This window comes from Dasypus novemcinctus, chromosome 1 (genome assembly GCF_030445035.2).
Source record: "Dasypus novemcinctus isolate mDasNov1 chromosome 1, mDasNov1.1.hap2, whole genome shotgun sequence".
Lineage (NCBI taxonomy): Eukaryota > Metazoa > Chordata > Mammalia > Cingulata > Dasypodidae > Dasypus > Dasypus novemcinctus.
Window position 1 is genome coordinate 114,528,589 of NC_080673.1, and position 18,147 is coordinate 114,546,735.

Here is an 18,147-nt window from a genome sequence, read left to right on the forward strand (position 1 = left end):
AGTTTTGGAAAGGATGTGGAGAAACAGGAACACTCATTCATTGCTGCTGGGAATGTAAAGTGGTGCATCGCTGTGGAAAGCAGTTTGGTAGTTTTTCATAAAGTTAAGTATAGAATACCATTTGATGGGCCTTCCCACTTCCAGGTATATACCCCCAAAGAATTGAAAGCTGGAACTAAAACAGGTATTGGCATACCAAGAGTCCCCAGTGGCATTATACATACTTGCCAAAAGATGGAAGGAACCCAAATGTCCATCAACTGGTGAATGGATAAATAAAATGTTGTATATACATACAATGGAATTTTATTCAGCTGTGAAAGAGAATGAGTTCTGACACATGTGAAAACATAGATGAACCTTAAAGACATCATGTTGAGTAAAATAAGCCAGATACAAGAAAAAATGATGATCTTACTGATATGCAATAATTAGAATAAGCAACTTCATAGAGTCAGAAACTAAATATAGGCAATTGGGGGTAGGTAGGTGTAGGGAAAGGGGAGTTAATGCTTAAATTGTACAGAATTTCTATTTGGATTGATTATAAAGTTTTGGTGATGGATGGTGGTGATGGTAGTACAACATTGGGAACATAATTAACATCACTGCAGTATTTATTTGAATGTGGTTAAAAGGTGAAATTTAAATTTTATGTATGTTACTAGAATAAAAGATTTTAAAAAAACAAACAAGATTATACAACACAGAGAGCCCTGTTTAAATGAAAGACTATAGTAAATCTTTCATGAATTATATAACAAATGTACATTAATGCAAAAGAGTGGTATATGACAACCGTATTTTATGAATGATTTTTCTGTAAAACTACATCTTCTCAAGTTAAAAAAAAAAGCAGTGAAATTCTTTTAATAGTACATTTATTTAAAACATTCTCATTTCAGTCCCACCAAAAATTGCATTGCTTAAGTCAAAAACTCTTAAAAGCTTAAACTCTCACCTTCTGTTTGTTTCAATTCATTATGTTTTGACTTTCATAAGAAACCCTTAAAGGACCACAGTAATTAGAATGACTGTTTTTTTGTTTTGTTTTGTTTTGTTTTATTATTCATTTTTTAAAAATATTACATTCAAAAAATATGAGGTCCCATTCAACCCCACCGCCCCCACCCCACCACTCCCCCACAGCAACACTCTCTCCCATCATCATGACACATCCATTGCATTTGGTAAGTACACCTCTGGGCATCGCTGCACCTCATGGTCAGTGGTCCACATCATAGCCCATACTCTCCCACGTTCCATCCAGTGGGCCCTGGGGGGATCTCCAAGTCCCGTAATTGTCCATGAAGCACCACCCAGGACAACTCCAAGTCCCGAAAACGCCTCCACATCTTATCTCTAGAATTACTGTTGATGTCTATCATGGACATTGTGAAACTTGGAATTTATTAAAGCTGAAAGTAAAGTATAAGCTTTTGCTAAATGAGTTTTAAGACTCGGACTCCAAATTTGATTATTTATTCACCTTAAATATGAAATTCCTTTAAAGAGTAAGAGAAAATTTGGGCCTACGTTCTAAATATGCTAAATGATGGGCTAAATATGAAAAGATCTAGCACAACCACATCAATATGAAATGCCAATTTTGTGCTAGTAACTACAAGAATGCAAAAGTGAAGCTAATACACCATTTGAGGAATTGATGAAAGATATATATATATATATATATATATATATATATATATATATGAAGTTGAAAAACAGAAAATGGCATTCAAAAGCACCCAAATTATCATAAAGAGTTAAATAATATTGTGTCATATAAAATGGTGGTCATTTTTGCTGCCAACTAAGAGCAACTAAGATGAATTGACTAATAGTGATTTGAACAATCATGAAAAGTTACTTAAAAGGTTTGACAAGAACAGAAAGGAAGTAAAGATGCCTCAAATCTGATATACATTAAGCATAAATACAAAATCATACAGGAAGGCTGAATTAGCTAGAGTTCGCTAATGGGCCATGACCAAGGTAGGGAGAGCCCAATCCACTTATGGTACCATATTCAGTTTTTAGGGGTCAAGGTCAGCAGGATAAGCATGCAGCCAGGTAGACCACAGACACTGCTCCAAAGACCTGAGATGGCAGAGGAGAGTTCAAGGATGGCATGTGAACCTGGGTATATAATTTATACAGCCATGCTCGGAAGTTGTGAATGCCATACACTCCTTCCCCATCTACCTGCATGCTACTTTAAGGAGATAACTAGGGGAAAGAGACAAGCCATTTGAGAGACCAAGCATTTTTATGAGTGAGAGGTTGAATACACCTAACAGGACTATTTAAATTATCAGATTTTGCTAGGTTTTAGGAAAGATTATATTAAAATTCTTCCCTCAAGTTTTGGCCTATAAGGCTAAAGGAAAGCTAGAGGATAAAATGGTTTACTGTATGACTCAGTGAATTCTGCGGTGACCAAGGACTGTAGTTAACAATACAGGGAGCAGATGTGGCTCAGTGGTTGAACTCTAGCTTCCCACATGCAAGGTCCTGGGTTCAATCCCCAGTCCTGGTACCTCTAAAAGTAAAGTTAAAAGATATTCTTCCCCCAACTACAAACTAGAAGATGGGATTTTAGGAATCCAAACTAATCTTAGACAAAATAAGAATCCCTTGGATTCCATATATCCAAGTTGTAGTATGAGTTAAGATTTCTGATCTTGTTATGTTTATTATTCAAGTACTCTGTATCAATAATTTTTTATATTCTTGGTCTTCCCCGCCCCCCCCCCCCCTCAGTTGTCTGCTCTCTGTGTCTATTTGCCGTGTGTTCCTCTGTGACCGCTTCTATCCTTATCGGGGGCACTGGAAATCTGTGTTTCTTTTTGTTGCGTCATTTTGTTGTGTCAGCTCTCCGTGGGTGCGATGCCACTCCTCAGCAGGCTGCACCTTCCTTCACGCTGGGCGGCTCTCCTTACAGAGTACACTCATTGTGCATGGGGCTCCCCTACGCGGGGAACACCCCTGCGTGGCAGGGCACTCCTTGTGCGCACCATCACTGTGCATGGGCTGGCCCCACACAGGTCAAGGAGGCCCTGGGTTTGGACTGCGGACCTCCCATGTGGTAGACGGATGCCCTAATCACTGGACCAAGTCCGCTTCCCTGAGATTGACCACTTCTCGCAGCACTTTGAGCTCCAAAGAAACCTGAAAGCAGCCTGATTCTGTATCTCTGATTATACTTTTAGAGTTGTTTTGATAGCTTTAAATGCATAATCTTTCTCCACTAATAATTTCTGCTGTTCAGTACCCAGTACTCTAGGTACCTACTCCTGTTTACTGCTCAGGGATATAATGGCATTTAATTTTTTTTTTTTTAATTCCCCCCCCCCCCCCCCCAGTTGTCTGCTCTGTGTGTCCATTTGCTGTGTGTTCTTCTGTGACCGCTTCTATCCTTATCGGTGGCACCGGGAATCTGTGTCTCTTTTTGTTGTATCATCTTGCTGTGTCAGCTCTCTGTGTGTGCAGCGCCATTCTTGGGCAGGCTGCACTTTCTTTTGCGCTGGGCCAACACACCATTTTAATATGTTGAATGTTTATCTATAGTCCTATTTCATGGAGTCCATATATATTTTTTAATCTTTCTGAAGATATTAATCACATATATTTTAAGGATTGTTCTTGGTTCACACAAGAAAATCATTTCTTTTTTTCCCCCAATATTTCTTCATCCTTGAACATTGAATTATCCAGATACAGTATTTGTCAAATGAAGGATATATAGTGTCTTTATCCACCTCACTGTCCACTTGGGTGCTCCCAGACTTCCCCTTTATTATCCAGACAGGAATTGGAGGTTGCTGTGAACGTTTCCAGTTCTAGGGTAGACATTTATCTAGTGTGATTGTGTTGGACTGACTGGGATCTTTTCTCTCTTCCTTTCTTGGCTGAGAATTCATTTTTAAAAATCTAAGGCAGCCTGCAACTGTAATGAATGTAAGAAAATGGTTAAAGCATCCTACAAATATATTGCTCCTGGTGCTTTAAGGATTGTACTAGTATCTATTTTCCTTTACTCCCTGCAGTCCTGTATATTGACACTTGTAATCTCTGAACATAGAATGTGAAATAATGGTGGGCAAGTTTAGCTACTTAATTTGCAGTGTCCATTGCAAATGAAAAGGTGAGGACTCCTAGTCAGAAAGCAGGAAATAAAAAAGTGTTGTTAAAGGTAGTAACACATATACAACTTTTTCCTTTCTTCTGCAGTCTCTCTCAACCTGTCCTACTGTTTTTCATTTCCTATTTAATGTAGCTCTCCCTGGGGCACAGGCATATTTGCTGGGCAACTGCAGAACCTTGTAAGTGCCAAGGGGCCCTACCCTGAAACTCTCGGCCAGACTGATGCACTGTGTCTGTACTGTGTCTGGGCAAGTCAGTTTCCCAATCCCATGGGCCTGCTGTCTCAACCCATGGCAATAGTGATTTCCAAAGGATTGCAACCTGCTAAGAGGTGTTCAGGACCTGGATCAGGGATGGAAGAAAAGCTGGCCCCAATAAATGCACCAGGGCCAGGCCAGCATGGCTACTGCCACACACTATCCAAGATGCTGCTGGGCAGTATGCCCAAGTCCAACCCTCGCTGACACTGTGCCCAGACTCCTGCCAGGCGAAAAAGGCAGCAGCCATAACTGCACAGGAGTGGAAAAGAGAGCAGCAGAGTGGGGTCTGCGATGCCAAAGGTGGCAGAAGGGAGCATATGAGCTGAGGCTGCAAGTACCAGTGTATGCTCCACCACAGTCCCATCAGACTTCACTTATGGAACTCAAATTTACAAATAAAGTTACTAAGAATTTAAAGATGCTGGCTGCTGAACATTAAATTCCTGTGTGCTTCTCCTGGTTGCATACTAACGATGCTGACTCTTGTGGTCGGGAGAGTGGGCCCAAATTGCTGCCTTCAAAGGCAATCCTCCACATAGATGAGATACAGCCCCATTTTCTGATTTCTGCATCTCTGGGCTAGAGGCAAAACTGGGAGACAGTTTAACTCCTTTCACACCAATTTCCTTGAAGGTATTGCTGAGGTATTTCTCAGGTAAACTGAGAAATGCATTTCTTCTAAATAACATCAGGTGCTCTGGAATTAGTGGAGATACTTTCTATCCTCTTTGAAATGGTTTACAGATATATTATTTTGACCAGCTGATCAGAGCTTGTGTTATTTTCTGGGCCTGCAAGAGTCTTTCACTAAAAAGTTAGGATAAAAACTCACCAGGGATTCTTTGCCTGACGCCATATTCACTCATAATGCTACTTAGGTTTAGGTGAAAAGGACCTTTTCCTTTTCTTTCAAGAACTATATATTGATGTTTCCAGCACTGTGAGATCTGAGGCCTTCTCCAGTTGCCAAGGCAAGACAGCAGACAGGTATAAAGAGGTGTAGAATAAGTTTATTTTAACAGCTGGTGATATAATTTTTTAAAAGGACTTTCATTATCAAGAACAATCTTTTATAAGCCACTTGGGCTGAAGGGTGTGATAAAAGGCTGTTTACTCAAGCATTAAAAGAAGATTGCTAAAGACAAGGAGAAGTATTTGTCTTGCTCCTGATAGGGAGTGAGTAAGAAAGTATGAAGGAGAGGGATTCTCCTGGAGATGACAGAAGGCTCTATGCTCCACATAACCAAACCTTTCTTTGGAGACCCAAAATCACGAAATGTGGTATAGTTTTTTTCCTGGAGTGAAAATGCAGAAGAGTATCTTAAAAATGATATCCAACAGTCCTTTCATTTCCAGTAATTCTTGTCCTTTAGCTCCATTGCTTCAGGGGAAATGCAAATAAACTGAGAATTTAGAAGTCATTGCTCAGCTCTGACTTTCAAAATAGACTTAAAAAAAAGTGCAGTAGAAACAATAATATGGAAAGCAAGGTTTTTACTTGCAAGAGCTAGCTAGATGAAAAAGGAAAAAGGAAAAAAGAACACAAAAAGATTTGTGATTCTAAGAAGCCAAAGTTTGGAGAACTAGCATCTACCTACTGAGGAATAACTAGGGGAAAAAATGCTTATTTCCCTGGAGAGGGAGAGGAGAGCTAAATAGTTACAGATGTGAATGTGGGGCCTGCACCACCGTTCAACCCATTCAGGGTTGAATTTCAGAGGATAAGGAATAATGACTTCAATTCAGTAAGTATGCGAAGGCCCAGTTCAAAATTTTGGGAGGAGATTGTCTCACAAACTCCCCTATGTTAATCAATCAGGCCCACATCTATTTGCCAGGCTAGGGGCAAGATTACAAATGCAGGCCCTGTATCATAAACCTAAGAATTTAAGTTATAAATCAAGTTCTATCCTCCTACCTTAAAATATACCATTATAATGTCCTGGAAGGTCAGGCTCAAATTTGAGATTTTGGACTTGTCAGGGTTCCACACCCAAAAGTTACACAACATGCCCTTCTCTTCCACTCCTGCATCATACGCACATGTGTATTTAAACACCCGAGCCTCATATACAAACCCTGACCATGCTTCCACGTTTGGCCACTGCTAGGGCCTAGAGATCTGCACACTGGTGCCAAGGACTGTCTCCAAGAGGACAGACCTAGGAAGTGGTCCTAGCAGGTCCTGGAAACTGGCTTGAGGCTATGTGGGCGCGGAATTCCAGGGTCTTGAGTACCCAGAGCATGATTTCTAAGGAGCGGCAGTGGCGTACAGCCTCCTGTTGGGCACCCCCTTTAGTGCTGCAAAGTCTTTAGCCTGTGGATAAGACTACTACCAGAATAGTGCTCTGTAAAGCACGGGGCTCAGGTAGGAGTCACTCTTGCCAGGTGTTTTTTCCCTAAGTTGCTTAAAGCAGATACCATGAAATGGGTTAGCTTCAATCAATGGGATTTTATTAGCTTACAGTTGAGGCTGGAAAATGTCCAAATCAAGGCATCATCAAGGCAATGCTTTCTTTCTGAAGACCAGCTGCTGGTGATCCTTGTTCCTCTGTCACATGGCAAGGCGCATGGTGGCATCTGCTGTTCTTTCCCTTCTCTTCTGGGTTTCCTTGACTTCAGTTTCTTGCTTCTGTGGCTTTTTGTTTCTTTTTCTGTGCATTCATCCTGTTTATAAAGGACTTCAGTAAGAGGATTAAGACCCACCTTGGGCCATGCTTTAAACAAAGTAACCTCATCAAAAGGTCTTACTTACAGTAGGTTTACATGCACAGGAATGGATTAAATTTAAGAACATGATTTTCTGGGGTACATACAGTTCCAAACCACCACACATGGGAATAAGGCTAGCAGATTGGTCTCAAAAGAAGGCAGCTACATTGAAATAGAAATAGCAATGTTTTGTCTCTGTAGAGAGGGCCCAATATATGCCTCACCCCATTCCACCCCCAGTTCACCTGTGACCTATCTGTGGCATGGAGAAGATCTAGAAGCTCCTGCTTGGGCCAATGGACAATGGAGAATATTTGAGTGTTGCTAGTCAGGAAGTTGCTGGGAATTGCCAGCATGGTTAGGAGGGGTCCTTATAGCAAGGCAATGGGGTAAAGAGTCAAAGAGTCATGGGACATGTGATTTACTTAGTCTGAGTTTCAAGCTGCTGGGGATCAATTCAGAGTTCCTCATTTGGCATGGACCATGTCAAGATTACAGACCATGAGGCATGCCAGTCTCTCACACTATAGTGCAGATGTGATAAGGACAGAGGGTCAAAGACTAGTAAATTGATGGAAAGAGCTGTCTTTAAACCAGAGGAGCTAGCAAACAAAGAGCATGCATCAGGGGCTTCTTCCCTGAGGTCAAAAGTTGCATAAATTTGTCCTGAGTCCAGATAGCATCCTGGGGGAGGGGGCAGTAGGAGAAATTCCTTTAGAGAGGACTGAATTGACTATTTGAATGTGAAATTGAATATTTACCTGAAAGACAGTAAATCTGAAATCAGAAGGGTCTGATCAAGATCAAGTTTTTTGTTTTTGTTTTTTAATTTGTTCTTCTACCATCAGTAGAAACAGATGCTTGTAAAAAGTTGAGTTCAGTCAAGAGACAATAAAAAAAGCTACATGTCTACACACTGACTACAGAAATCAAAGAATGGGGGTCATATGGAATCACTGAGGTACATGGAAGAAGCCATAAAAGTTTAAAGAAGAACAGAATACAAGATCCCTGGAAAATTGCAGCAAACCTGGAAGGGCTTTGAAACTCTCATAGACCATGCTGTTGATCTGTGTTTGCAGAAGTACAAAGCAATTTCACTCAAATTTCAAGGAATAAGAGGGCACCAAGGGATTCTCCATCATTCTGAAAAAGGGTGTGTAATACCTGACAGGAATTCCTTGTGTTTTATTTCCCAGGAATCTTAATGCAATAGTAGGTTAACACACTATCAGTATGCTACCGGACATTAAATTCCATTTCTTAAAGTTTATCCTTGACTCCTTCCTTGTTGCACTATGAAATCAAGTCAGTTGTCAAATTCTATGTCATTGCCATTCAACTTCTTCTTATAAACTAGGGGTTCTTAACCATTTTTGTTCCATGGACCCCTCTGCCAGTCAGGTGAAAACCACAGACCCTTACTAAGTCCACACTACACTGTGTATTATTTAATAAATATATCACACCCCCACCAACACGTCCCCACAAGAATGTTTTTTATTTGAATTCCAATTCAAGCTCACGGACCGCTTGTTAAGAACCCTTACATAAACACTATTACTTTAGTAGATGCTCTCATTCTTTCTTCTCTGGACAACCATGTTAGCTCCCTAGTTGTTTTCTGACTATAGCTTTGTATCCTTCTTTCTTTCCCCATAAACTACTGTATAAATTTCCTTCTAATTCAAAGTGAATTATTCCACTATTGTTAAAAACAATTCACACAGAATAAGGCCCCAAATCCTCAGCTTGACAAAGTTCTCTGTAACATAGGCCCTACCAAACTTTACCCCCTTAATCTCAGTATACTTTAAATAAACTTTATGTTATAATCATATTGGTCAGTTTGTTACTAGAACATGACTTCCATTCACTACATTCATGCTACACCCCTCATCCTACTTGCAAAGACAGAGAAACTCAACTAATCTCTTCAAGGAAACGTTTAAATTGTACTTGTGATAAGAAGCCTTCTCAGATCCTCATCAGAATTTATCTTTCCCTCATACTTTTACACTCTGCTTTGTGTTGCAATGGGCAAGAAATGCACAAACAACTCCATTCCTCCCCTGCCAAAAGCATTATGAGGTATGTTCTACAAAGTACCTGACCAGCACTCCTCAAAACTATGAAGATCATCAAAACCAAGGAAAGTCTGAGAAATTGCCACTACTAAGGAGAGCATAAGGAGACATGACAACTAAATGTAATGCAGATCCTAGAACAGGAAAAGGACAATAGGTTTAAAACTAAGGAAACAAATAAAATGCCAATATGTTGTGTTATTCTTAGATTATGGGTAATTATTATATGTATATCACATATAAACAAGGTAAAAAGCTATTCATAAACAACCTAGAAACTACTTATCAGAATTCACATACAAATTATTAGATATAGGGTCATTAAAACCATATTTAAAAGAAATCAAGCAGCATGACTTTATGAAAGAAAATTCCAATAATTTAGTAAGAATTAACCTATCTTTACTTCTAAGTAAAAAAAGGTGAGTGTGCATGCAATGCATTAATGGTATTATAAAATTAGATTTCTAAAGACAGATTATCTTTTAAAAGGAGTCAACTAACTTGTGCTTATTCACATGTAATATATAATCCTTTTATAAACATAAATCTACTAGATGCAAAATTTGTGTTTTAAGTCCTATTTTCAAAAGGAAGGCAAGATTTATGCAAAATTACCATATTCCACAGAATCTAAGAGAAACCATTATTTTTTGCACCATTAAGGAATAAAAAGCTATTAATTATAATTGTAAGATACTATTGATTTTAAAAAGCATCCTCTCACAGATATTTAAAATGTGAAAAAGTGTGCATCTTTAGAATCAATGAAATACAGTAATTTTTTCTCATGGTATAAATGTTTTTATTATATATTATACCAATTTAACTGATGAGCTTAATTTACAGTACTGAATATTTGCATAGTGCAGGAAAAAAAGCCTACTTTCTCTAGTTTTTATAGAAAAGTAATTTAGATATTTTATATGCTATAAATGAAATATCTTAATACTTTGAGAGGATACAAATACTGTTAAAATAAATCAGCAAGTGGCCATTAAAAAAAAGCTGAGTAACAGAAAATGGAAATGTCATCCCTGCATATTCTTCCAAAATTAACAATATTTTTTAAAAAAATACATACTGTTGTGATTATTATATTGAAATAGACAATATATGCTAGTTTAGGTGAGATCACACAGATTAGAATTCCTAGTGATTAAACTTTTGAAATAATTTTTTTAAGATGGCCATTTGATGTTTTTACAATTAATGGTTCAAGTTCAGATTCCCTCTCTTATAGAATGTAAATGTACAGCTAAACATTTATATGTATTTATCTAAATTAAGCTTAGTCACTAAAAGTAGTGAACTAAAAGTTCACTATCTGAACTTTCTGCTGCATTTTTTTCACCTTCAATATCAGGCACTGGAGCATCTGGCCTCTCAAGAAGTTCTGGGTCTAGTCCTTCAGATATCATTGTTTTTCATTACCAACACTGGCAAACCCTCTTGAACCATTCTGACATATCTCAGATCCTTGGCTACAGTTAAGATGTTTTCTGACATTAATTCACTTTCCTTTGGTCTAGGGTCTTGTATACTGTTCTGCTGTGATTGTTCTAAAGTGGTTTCAAAATATGGCCCATTTGTGACACTAGTGACATTTACAGGAGATACTTTAAATATGACATCATCTAGGCCCGGGATAGATGACAACTTTGCATGTAAAACATTGAGAGTTGTTTCAAACTATTGGATACAAAGAGAAAGATCTACCGGTTTCTTCTCACAAACTGTAGAAAAGCAGTTGAGGAACTGTACTATGTGCACCACAAACTGGTTTAGAAATGCCACTGTTCTTTCCTGTTGAATAGCTGGGCCCTTGGTCCAACCCCATGAAAGGAGGCGCATCCTCATCCATTCCTTCTGCAGGTAGGGTACCCAGAACTCCCTCCCAGACGGGCCCAGCTCAACCCAGTACTCACATCCAAACACCTCCCCCAAACCGCCTCCCTTCCCCAGCCCTTCCCACTGGAGACTTAATTTTCAATTAATCTGTTATCATTTTAAATACCCGGTTTATATTCATAACATCAACCAGGCATTTCTTGTTAAGAAAAAAAGGCATCTAAAGTCGAATTCTCTTACATGACTTTTTATACACATTAATTCCTTGAGTAGATCACAAAACTCTTGACTTTGTCTTTTTTTAGACTCAAAGATGGTTGCTTTCTTAGTAAATAAACTTCAGAAAATCAACAATTTCTAAAATGTATGAAAGGATTAGGTATCATTCTTGTTGGTCTTGAAGAAATTAGATGTGACTCGGTGACAAGTTCAGTTTTTAACAGACTCCCCTCGACAACAAAAGCACCTTTTGTGGAGGTTACTTCATAGGTTAATGAGGTTAGTTTCACAATCAATTTTCCTCTTCCAACTTAAAATCTCACTGATCTCTTTAATATCTGAATAGTGACTCTAAAATATATCCCTCAGTGATTTACTTAATTACAATGGTAATAGCTGATAATCTCATTACTGAATCACTATAAAAATGAAAATTCCCAAATGTCTATGGTCAAAGTTCTAGGGATATCCATAAAATTTATAACAGCTAAAGCTGCATAAAGGAGCTACACTAAATACGTTACACTGGCCACAAATGTGGGAGAAGCCTGAATGCTTTATGCATTTTGTTATACACTTACAACACCTTCTGTTTCTGGCTTTACAAATTATACTGAGCAACTATTCTTTCAGCTGCCAAACACTTTCCCACTTGGTCTGAGTTCTGTTAGTCTGTCAAATCTTCTAAAAAAAGAGGTCCCTTTACAAATGATAAACAATAGTCAGAATTTGTGGGTGATTTAAGGTGCACAAAGTCATATGAGAGCACATATTTCTGTGCTTCTCAAACTGGTCCAAGATAATCACAATGCATATTTCTAAAGGGTATTACAAATATTACATTATTTGGAAGGGGGGGGAATATTTGCATTAAAAGTTTATGGAATTAGAATGCACAATTTATATTACCATTCATGACATAACCCAAGATTAAGCCATTTCAATGTTATGACTGATGGATGTTAGCAAAAATCACTGTGAAAAATGAAAACACCATTCAAATATTAGTCATAACCATCAAGTTTCAGAATCCCTTGGTACACAGGAAGCCAAATAGCCTTGGGACTTACCTGTGTAGAGTCCCATTTCCTCAAGTCAATATGGTAAGTGAAATGGTGTTAATAATGTGTGAATTCTCCAAATAAAGTGTATTTTTAGAGCTCTTCTGAAAAGGCCATCCTCAAACCTGAAGTCTCATCTCAAAAGGCAGAATTCTAAGACCTAATGATAGCCCCATGCAATAAGAATTCAATAGGGACTCTAAAATCCCCTCAAATCACAACTAAGCCACCTTTTATTCTATATATAGGGCTTAATTAATTACTATAATCAGGGTCTCCTGTGACCCTGTTTTTGCTCTGATTTTCTATTGATCCTGTGTGTTACTTTAGCTTGATAAAATATTTCAAGAGCCCTGCTTACTGCTATCTTAATCTACTTTAAAGGTATTTTATTGCTTCAGTGAATTATGCTAATGTCATTAACAAAGATTTTCTTCTACAAAGTCACCATCTGTTTACTTTATGAGGAAAGTACTAACAGGCACAGAGCAAAGAAATTACAATCCCATTCCTGTTTTCTGTTACAGTTCAACCTAAGATGTTTTAAACATCTGTCTATATTCACTGTATCTTGCAACAGATGATCAGCAAATGGTTTCTAAACTGAATTAATCCTTCAGTTTTTGTTTAAATACTGTATTTCAGCTGACACTAGTTACTTTTCTCTCTCTTATCTCACTTCCCTCTGAAGGGTATATTCCCAATGCAGCATCACTTTGAATCAAACACTGGCTGTTTAGCGTAATTCTGAAAGACATACTTTCTACAATGCAGTAACAGCATGTAACACTCAAAGAGGACTTATTTTGAACCAGGCCTTGTTCTAAACCCTATATATTTAAAGTCCTTCTGTTAATTCATTTACTCCTCACAAAAACCTCTTGAGGCACGTATCATCCCTATTTTACTGGCTCATGTCTGTGCTCTTCTACAGTACTTCTCCCATATTCTACTGATAATGATACCAGACTTAATATTAGTCCAGATTTCATGTTCTCATTGCACAAATTAAATGTATGCCCTTAAATTCTCTGCTGGTTTTCACAGAAAAAAATATGCTATATGAAAGGACATACTACGTACGCTGTGAAATGTTACATAAATGTAAAGTAGCTACTAAAAATTGTTGCCATATCTATACTATTAAAGGATCAAGGTGACAGATGATAAAATTTAACCCTTATCTCTTTTAATCACAGTGGTTTGGGAACTAAAATCTACTTTTCTGGGCAGGGATGACATTCTTTCTATATCTATGAAGGAACTTTCCCTATTGGTCAGACAGAATAAAAATGAAGTGCAAGTGCTTTCATTAGTGACATAATAACTGCATAAATACTGCTGGTAAAAAAAAAAAAAGTCATATTTAAGGCTTAGACTTGTGAAAATGGAATGGTAAATGACTTTACTAACCACCTTGGTTTGCTTGAGCTTCCATTTTATCCAGGAAATTATAAAGTAGAAAAGGAGACCAAATGAGTTAAGCTGACATAGCTATGATCCTTTGAGGTAGCTACAAAGACACCTGTCCCTGGGAGGAAAGGAAACTGTAGTAAACAAGTCAAGGCAGGCGACAGAGTCTGCAGACAGTCACCAGATGTCCCAGATCTTGCACAAACATCCTGCTCCTGTAGTTTGCTGATTAACTGACCGCTGCCCAAGGACACTCTGCCCTAATAAACCCATGCACCCCCTCATGCCTCCCCTCCTCCCAAACGGTCATATAATCTGCTTCTACAGCTTAGTCTTTTGAACAGAAACCCCCGTTTGGTGCTGCTCCACATGCATGCTACCCTTGCTCAATAAAACTTGTTTTACAGAAGGCCTCCCAATTATTTCTTTCATTGACAGATATTTTTCTTCAGTTCTCTGCAGTTACAATGAAATACTTCAAGCATAATTTTTGCTAAGCCCTTCTAAATTGTTCATCATTTGAAAAGTTGTGGTAATGGAAACTTACCCCTAACATATTTCGATTTGGAAATTGAAGTTCAGAGAAAGCCATAAAAATTCAAGTACAATTTATTGAGTACCTGTAGGTTGCACGGTCCTCTATTAAAACAATGAAATTCAGGCACAAATCAGACACACCTTTCCTGGCCTCAGATACTTTATCATCTAATTAGTATAATGCAGATTAGGAATAGTAAATGGACACTTTATATGTCAACACCAATTACTAGTGCCAACATTAAATAACTTCAGTTTAAGTAATCCACAATGGAAAATGTATACGGCCTGGGAATCCACAGCATTTCAAATAAGATAATTAAGTTCCACTACAGACAAACAGTCACAAAAATACAAATACAATGAACCACTTAAAAAGCACTATTAATGACTTTTGTTACTTTGTATCTTATGTTTCCTTCTTATTATTGTTCGAAGCCTCCGTAATACCAATTTATCAGAGAGAAGCATGTCATCTTGTTGTTCTAGATAATCCAGTAAATTTTCAGTCCATTCAAGTGCAGCTTTATGAGTAATATGCTTCTCTGAATTCAGTTCTGTTTTCCTAGTCTTATTAAAAGGCTTTTGCTCAGTAGGCTTGGCCTGGTCCTCAGCACTTTCATTGTCAGTTAGCACCTGACAGTTTGAGTCATTACTCTGAGAGTCAAACCACTGATCAATATTCTCAATGTCAACATGTTCGCAGTCCTCTGTATTCTGTAAAACTGTTGCTAAATTAGCTGCTAAAATGGCTCCTTCATCAATGTTCATGCCTGAATTCTCTTCATTGATAGGAAAAAGTTTTTTCCATGCTTTGGTTATTGTACTTGATTTCACTGTGTTCCAAGCTCTTGATACTTCATAAATTGCATCTAACACTGTCAAGTTCTTCCAAAACATTTTTGGATCAATTCCTTCATCCATGTATTTCTGAAGAAGTCCTGCCCGGTAGTATCTTTTTACTGTGGCTAGAATTCCCTGGCTCATAGGTTGAATTAGACTTGTAACATTTGGTGGCAAATATTTCACAATTATTTTACCATCATTTGAACTTAATACCTCTTCATTTGGATGTACTGGGGGGAAATCCAAAAGAAGCACTGCTTTCTCTAGAAATCCTTTGGATTTCAAATTCTTCTGTACCTGTGGCACGAAGTATTTTTCGAACCACTGTCTGAAAACAGAATGTTCTATCCATGCACCCTTTTGACTGAAATAAGAGACAGGAAGGTTTGAAAGATCAGTTCCTTTGAATGCACGCGGTTTTTTTGCTTTCCCCACAACACAAAGATTCAGTTTGTGTAAGCCTGTAGCATTTGCACAACACATAATTATGATTCTCTCTCTGCTTGACCTATACCCAGAAGTACTTTGCTCTGTTTCAAGAGCTAATGTCCTTGATGGCAGACATTTCCAGAACAATCCAGTTTGGTCAGCACCATAAATTTGCTCCGGATGCAGATTCTCTCTCTCAACAAATTCCTGAAAGTTACCACAAAATTCACTGGCAGCAGTTTCATCTCCTTTAAGTTTTGCTCCTTTACCAGCAGCCTTTGGAATACCATGACGCTGCTTAAATCGAGTTAGCCAGCCAGATGATGCATTAAAATCACCTTCCATCCCTAAAGCATCAAAAAAGAACTTGGCTTGTTTGGCACAAATCGTTCCAGACACAGGAATCCCATCTGTTTTCTGTTGGTTAAACCACTCTATCATAACTCTGTCAAGTTCCTCATATGTTGATGACTTCATAGATTTGCGTTTGGATATCCCACTGGTAGGGTCTGAACTGTTTGCATAGTTTATAATCCTCTCTTTGTTCTTTTTAATATCACGAACTGTGGATTCACCAATTCCATACACCACTGAAAGTTTTTTGAAAGAGATGCCTTCCTCAAGTTTCTTAATAATATCAAGCTTGTCCTTAATTGTCAACACCACACGCTTTCGTTTCCCCAACATTTTAAGTGTCTAATTTTAATATTTTAAGCAATTATTAGAACAAGATATTTAACAACTTAGATTCTGAATACAGAGACTAGAAAATGGTGTCTTGAGGTCCATCCCCTAGCCCCCAGGACTTAGATGTAAGTACTGGCCAGATTCCAGGGCAGGTCTTCACTTGCTATTTTAAAACTTAAAAAGTTCCATCAAGTCCTAGCTCCAATTACCTCTATCTTTTGTTTTCCTTCCTCTTTACTTAGTTTCAGGTCCTTTCATAACTGCAATTTCACTAGAAGCTATAAGTTTAATCAATACTGTACTAGCAAGTTCACTAAAACAGTCCTACCGCATATTCAGTAGTTCTTGCCATCATTGCAGGTGAGGTGCTTTGCTAAAGTCGCTAAGACTCAGGTGGGAATATTCTGGGAAATGTGCTAGGGAATAGATATCAAGTCAAGAAGGGACTGGAAGACTTGACATATATGAGATTATAATGGGAAAACTTACCCTCGACTATGTTGTCTGTTAGACAGTGATTAATAAGGAATACTGCGTGTTCTAGGCAAGGACTATTATAGGTTACACAGGTGAGTGGTTATGGAAATCACAGGCAAGCGGGTCTGGCAAGCTGAACAAGAGTGTGCAAGGGAAAAGGGGACAAGCCAAAAACTCTGTACTTTAACACGACACCAACTTACACCTCATGTATTTGACAACTGGAAATGAGAAAGACGGGTAAGAGGTGATGTCACATGATCAAAAAAGAAAGCATCAAAAAACTTCATTGGTCGCAATCAGGACCCCTGCTAGAGGCTACGGGGTGTAAGGCTCTGCGGAGATGGTGCTACAATAATCCTGGTGAAAGATCTTCTTCCATGGGCCAGCAGAAGTTCCCGGAGGGACTTTATAGGAACTCGCAGCCTCCGAAACCTAAAGCAAAATACCAAAAACATCTTTTTTCAATATCAGAGTCTGTGGCATTTCCCGTATCTATCCTACAACTATGTTGAAAGAGTCAGCACTTCCTATCAATGTGGCCTTAATAGAAAATTCTACTTTTAGGCATTTTTCTGGGGTGATAGAGGAAGGGACCTAAATTGCCTACCTCCTGAGATAAGAGGTCAGAGAGAAGCCGTGTTAGCGAGGGCCTCTCCCTGCAGGGCGAGTTCCGGGACGCGGGGCGCCTTTCCTCACGCCGAGGGAGCGCGGGTTCCTCCGGGGACGCCGGCGGCGAGGGTGTCACCGCCGCTGCCCGCGGGCGAGCGAGCGGCCGCGCGACGAAGGGCACCGCAGCCCGCGGGTCGGCGGCATCGCGGTCCGCCCGCCTGCACGGCGGCCACACCGCGCGGCGAGCAAATGGAGTCTCCCGAGAGAAGCTGACACCAGCAGCGAGGTGGCGGCAGCGAGGGGCGGAGAGGGGCGAGCGTCGCCGCCGGAGCCGGAAGGTGGGGGATTAGGGAGCACGCGCGCGCCCCCGCAGGAACGTTGGGGCCGCGAAGGGGCGGGCTCTGCGCGGGCGCGCGCTCGGCCCGGGGGCGGGGCCTCCGGCGGGCGGGCGGGGAGGAGCCTGGCCGCCCTGCGGCGGGCGGCGGCCCCTCGCGGGGCGCTCTTTTGGCCCAGCGGCTCGGGACTGCGCACTGCTTCGCCGCCCACCAGGGGGCGGTACTAGCGCGCCCCATCTCGGCCCTTCTGGGCGTCGGGCTCCGCGGGCGAGGCTTCCTCCTCCTCGCGGGGTAATAAACATCGCCCCCTCTGAGGGTCCGGGAGAAAGCTGCGGGTCCTCGCGAGCGGGGAGCCGGCTGTCAGGGGGGCAGGGTGAGCGCACGTGGAGCGTGTTTACAAACAGCCGCCGCCGCCCTCTCGCGGAGGCGGCCCGGGCGCCCGCGCCTCTGGCGGTCCTCCCGGGAGTCTCGCGCG

The 18,147-nt window shown here is 40.0% G+C and overlaps 1 protein-coding gene across 2 annotated transcripts; it reads right to left on the bottom strand.

The window, feature by feature from the left end:
* Window positions 1-6,838: 6,838 nt before the first annotated feature.
* TIGD2 (tigger transposable element derived 2) lies at window positions 6,839-17,714 on the bottom strand. 2 transcript variants are annotated; one of them, XR_009185513.2, is made up of 3 exons: window positions 17,336-17,669; window positions 16,929-17,160; window positions 6,839-7,073 (listed from the first exon to the last, which is right to left on the bottom strand). XR_009185513.2 is itself a non-coding variant. In XM_058295527.1 (2 exons), exon 2 carries the CDS (start codon window positions 16,246-16,248, stop codon window positions 14,671-14,673), a length of 1,578 nt encoding a protein of 525 aa, XP_058151510.1. In that variant the 5' UTR covers window positions 16,249-17,160; window positions 17,336-17,714; the 3' UTR covers window positions 14,343-14,670. The 2 variants fall into 2 exon arrangements, 1 of the variants encoding a protein (XP_058151510.1); XM_058295527.1 differs by lacking the exon at window positions 6,839-7,073 and having other exon boundaries at window positions 14,343-17,160; window positions 17,336-17,714.
* Between the last annotated feature and the right edge of the window lie 433 nt (window positions 17,715-18,147).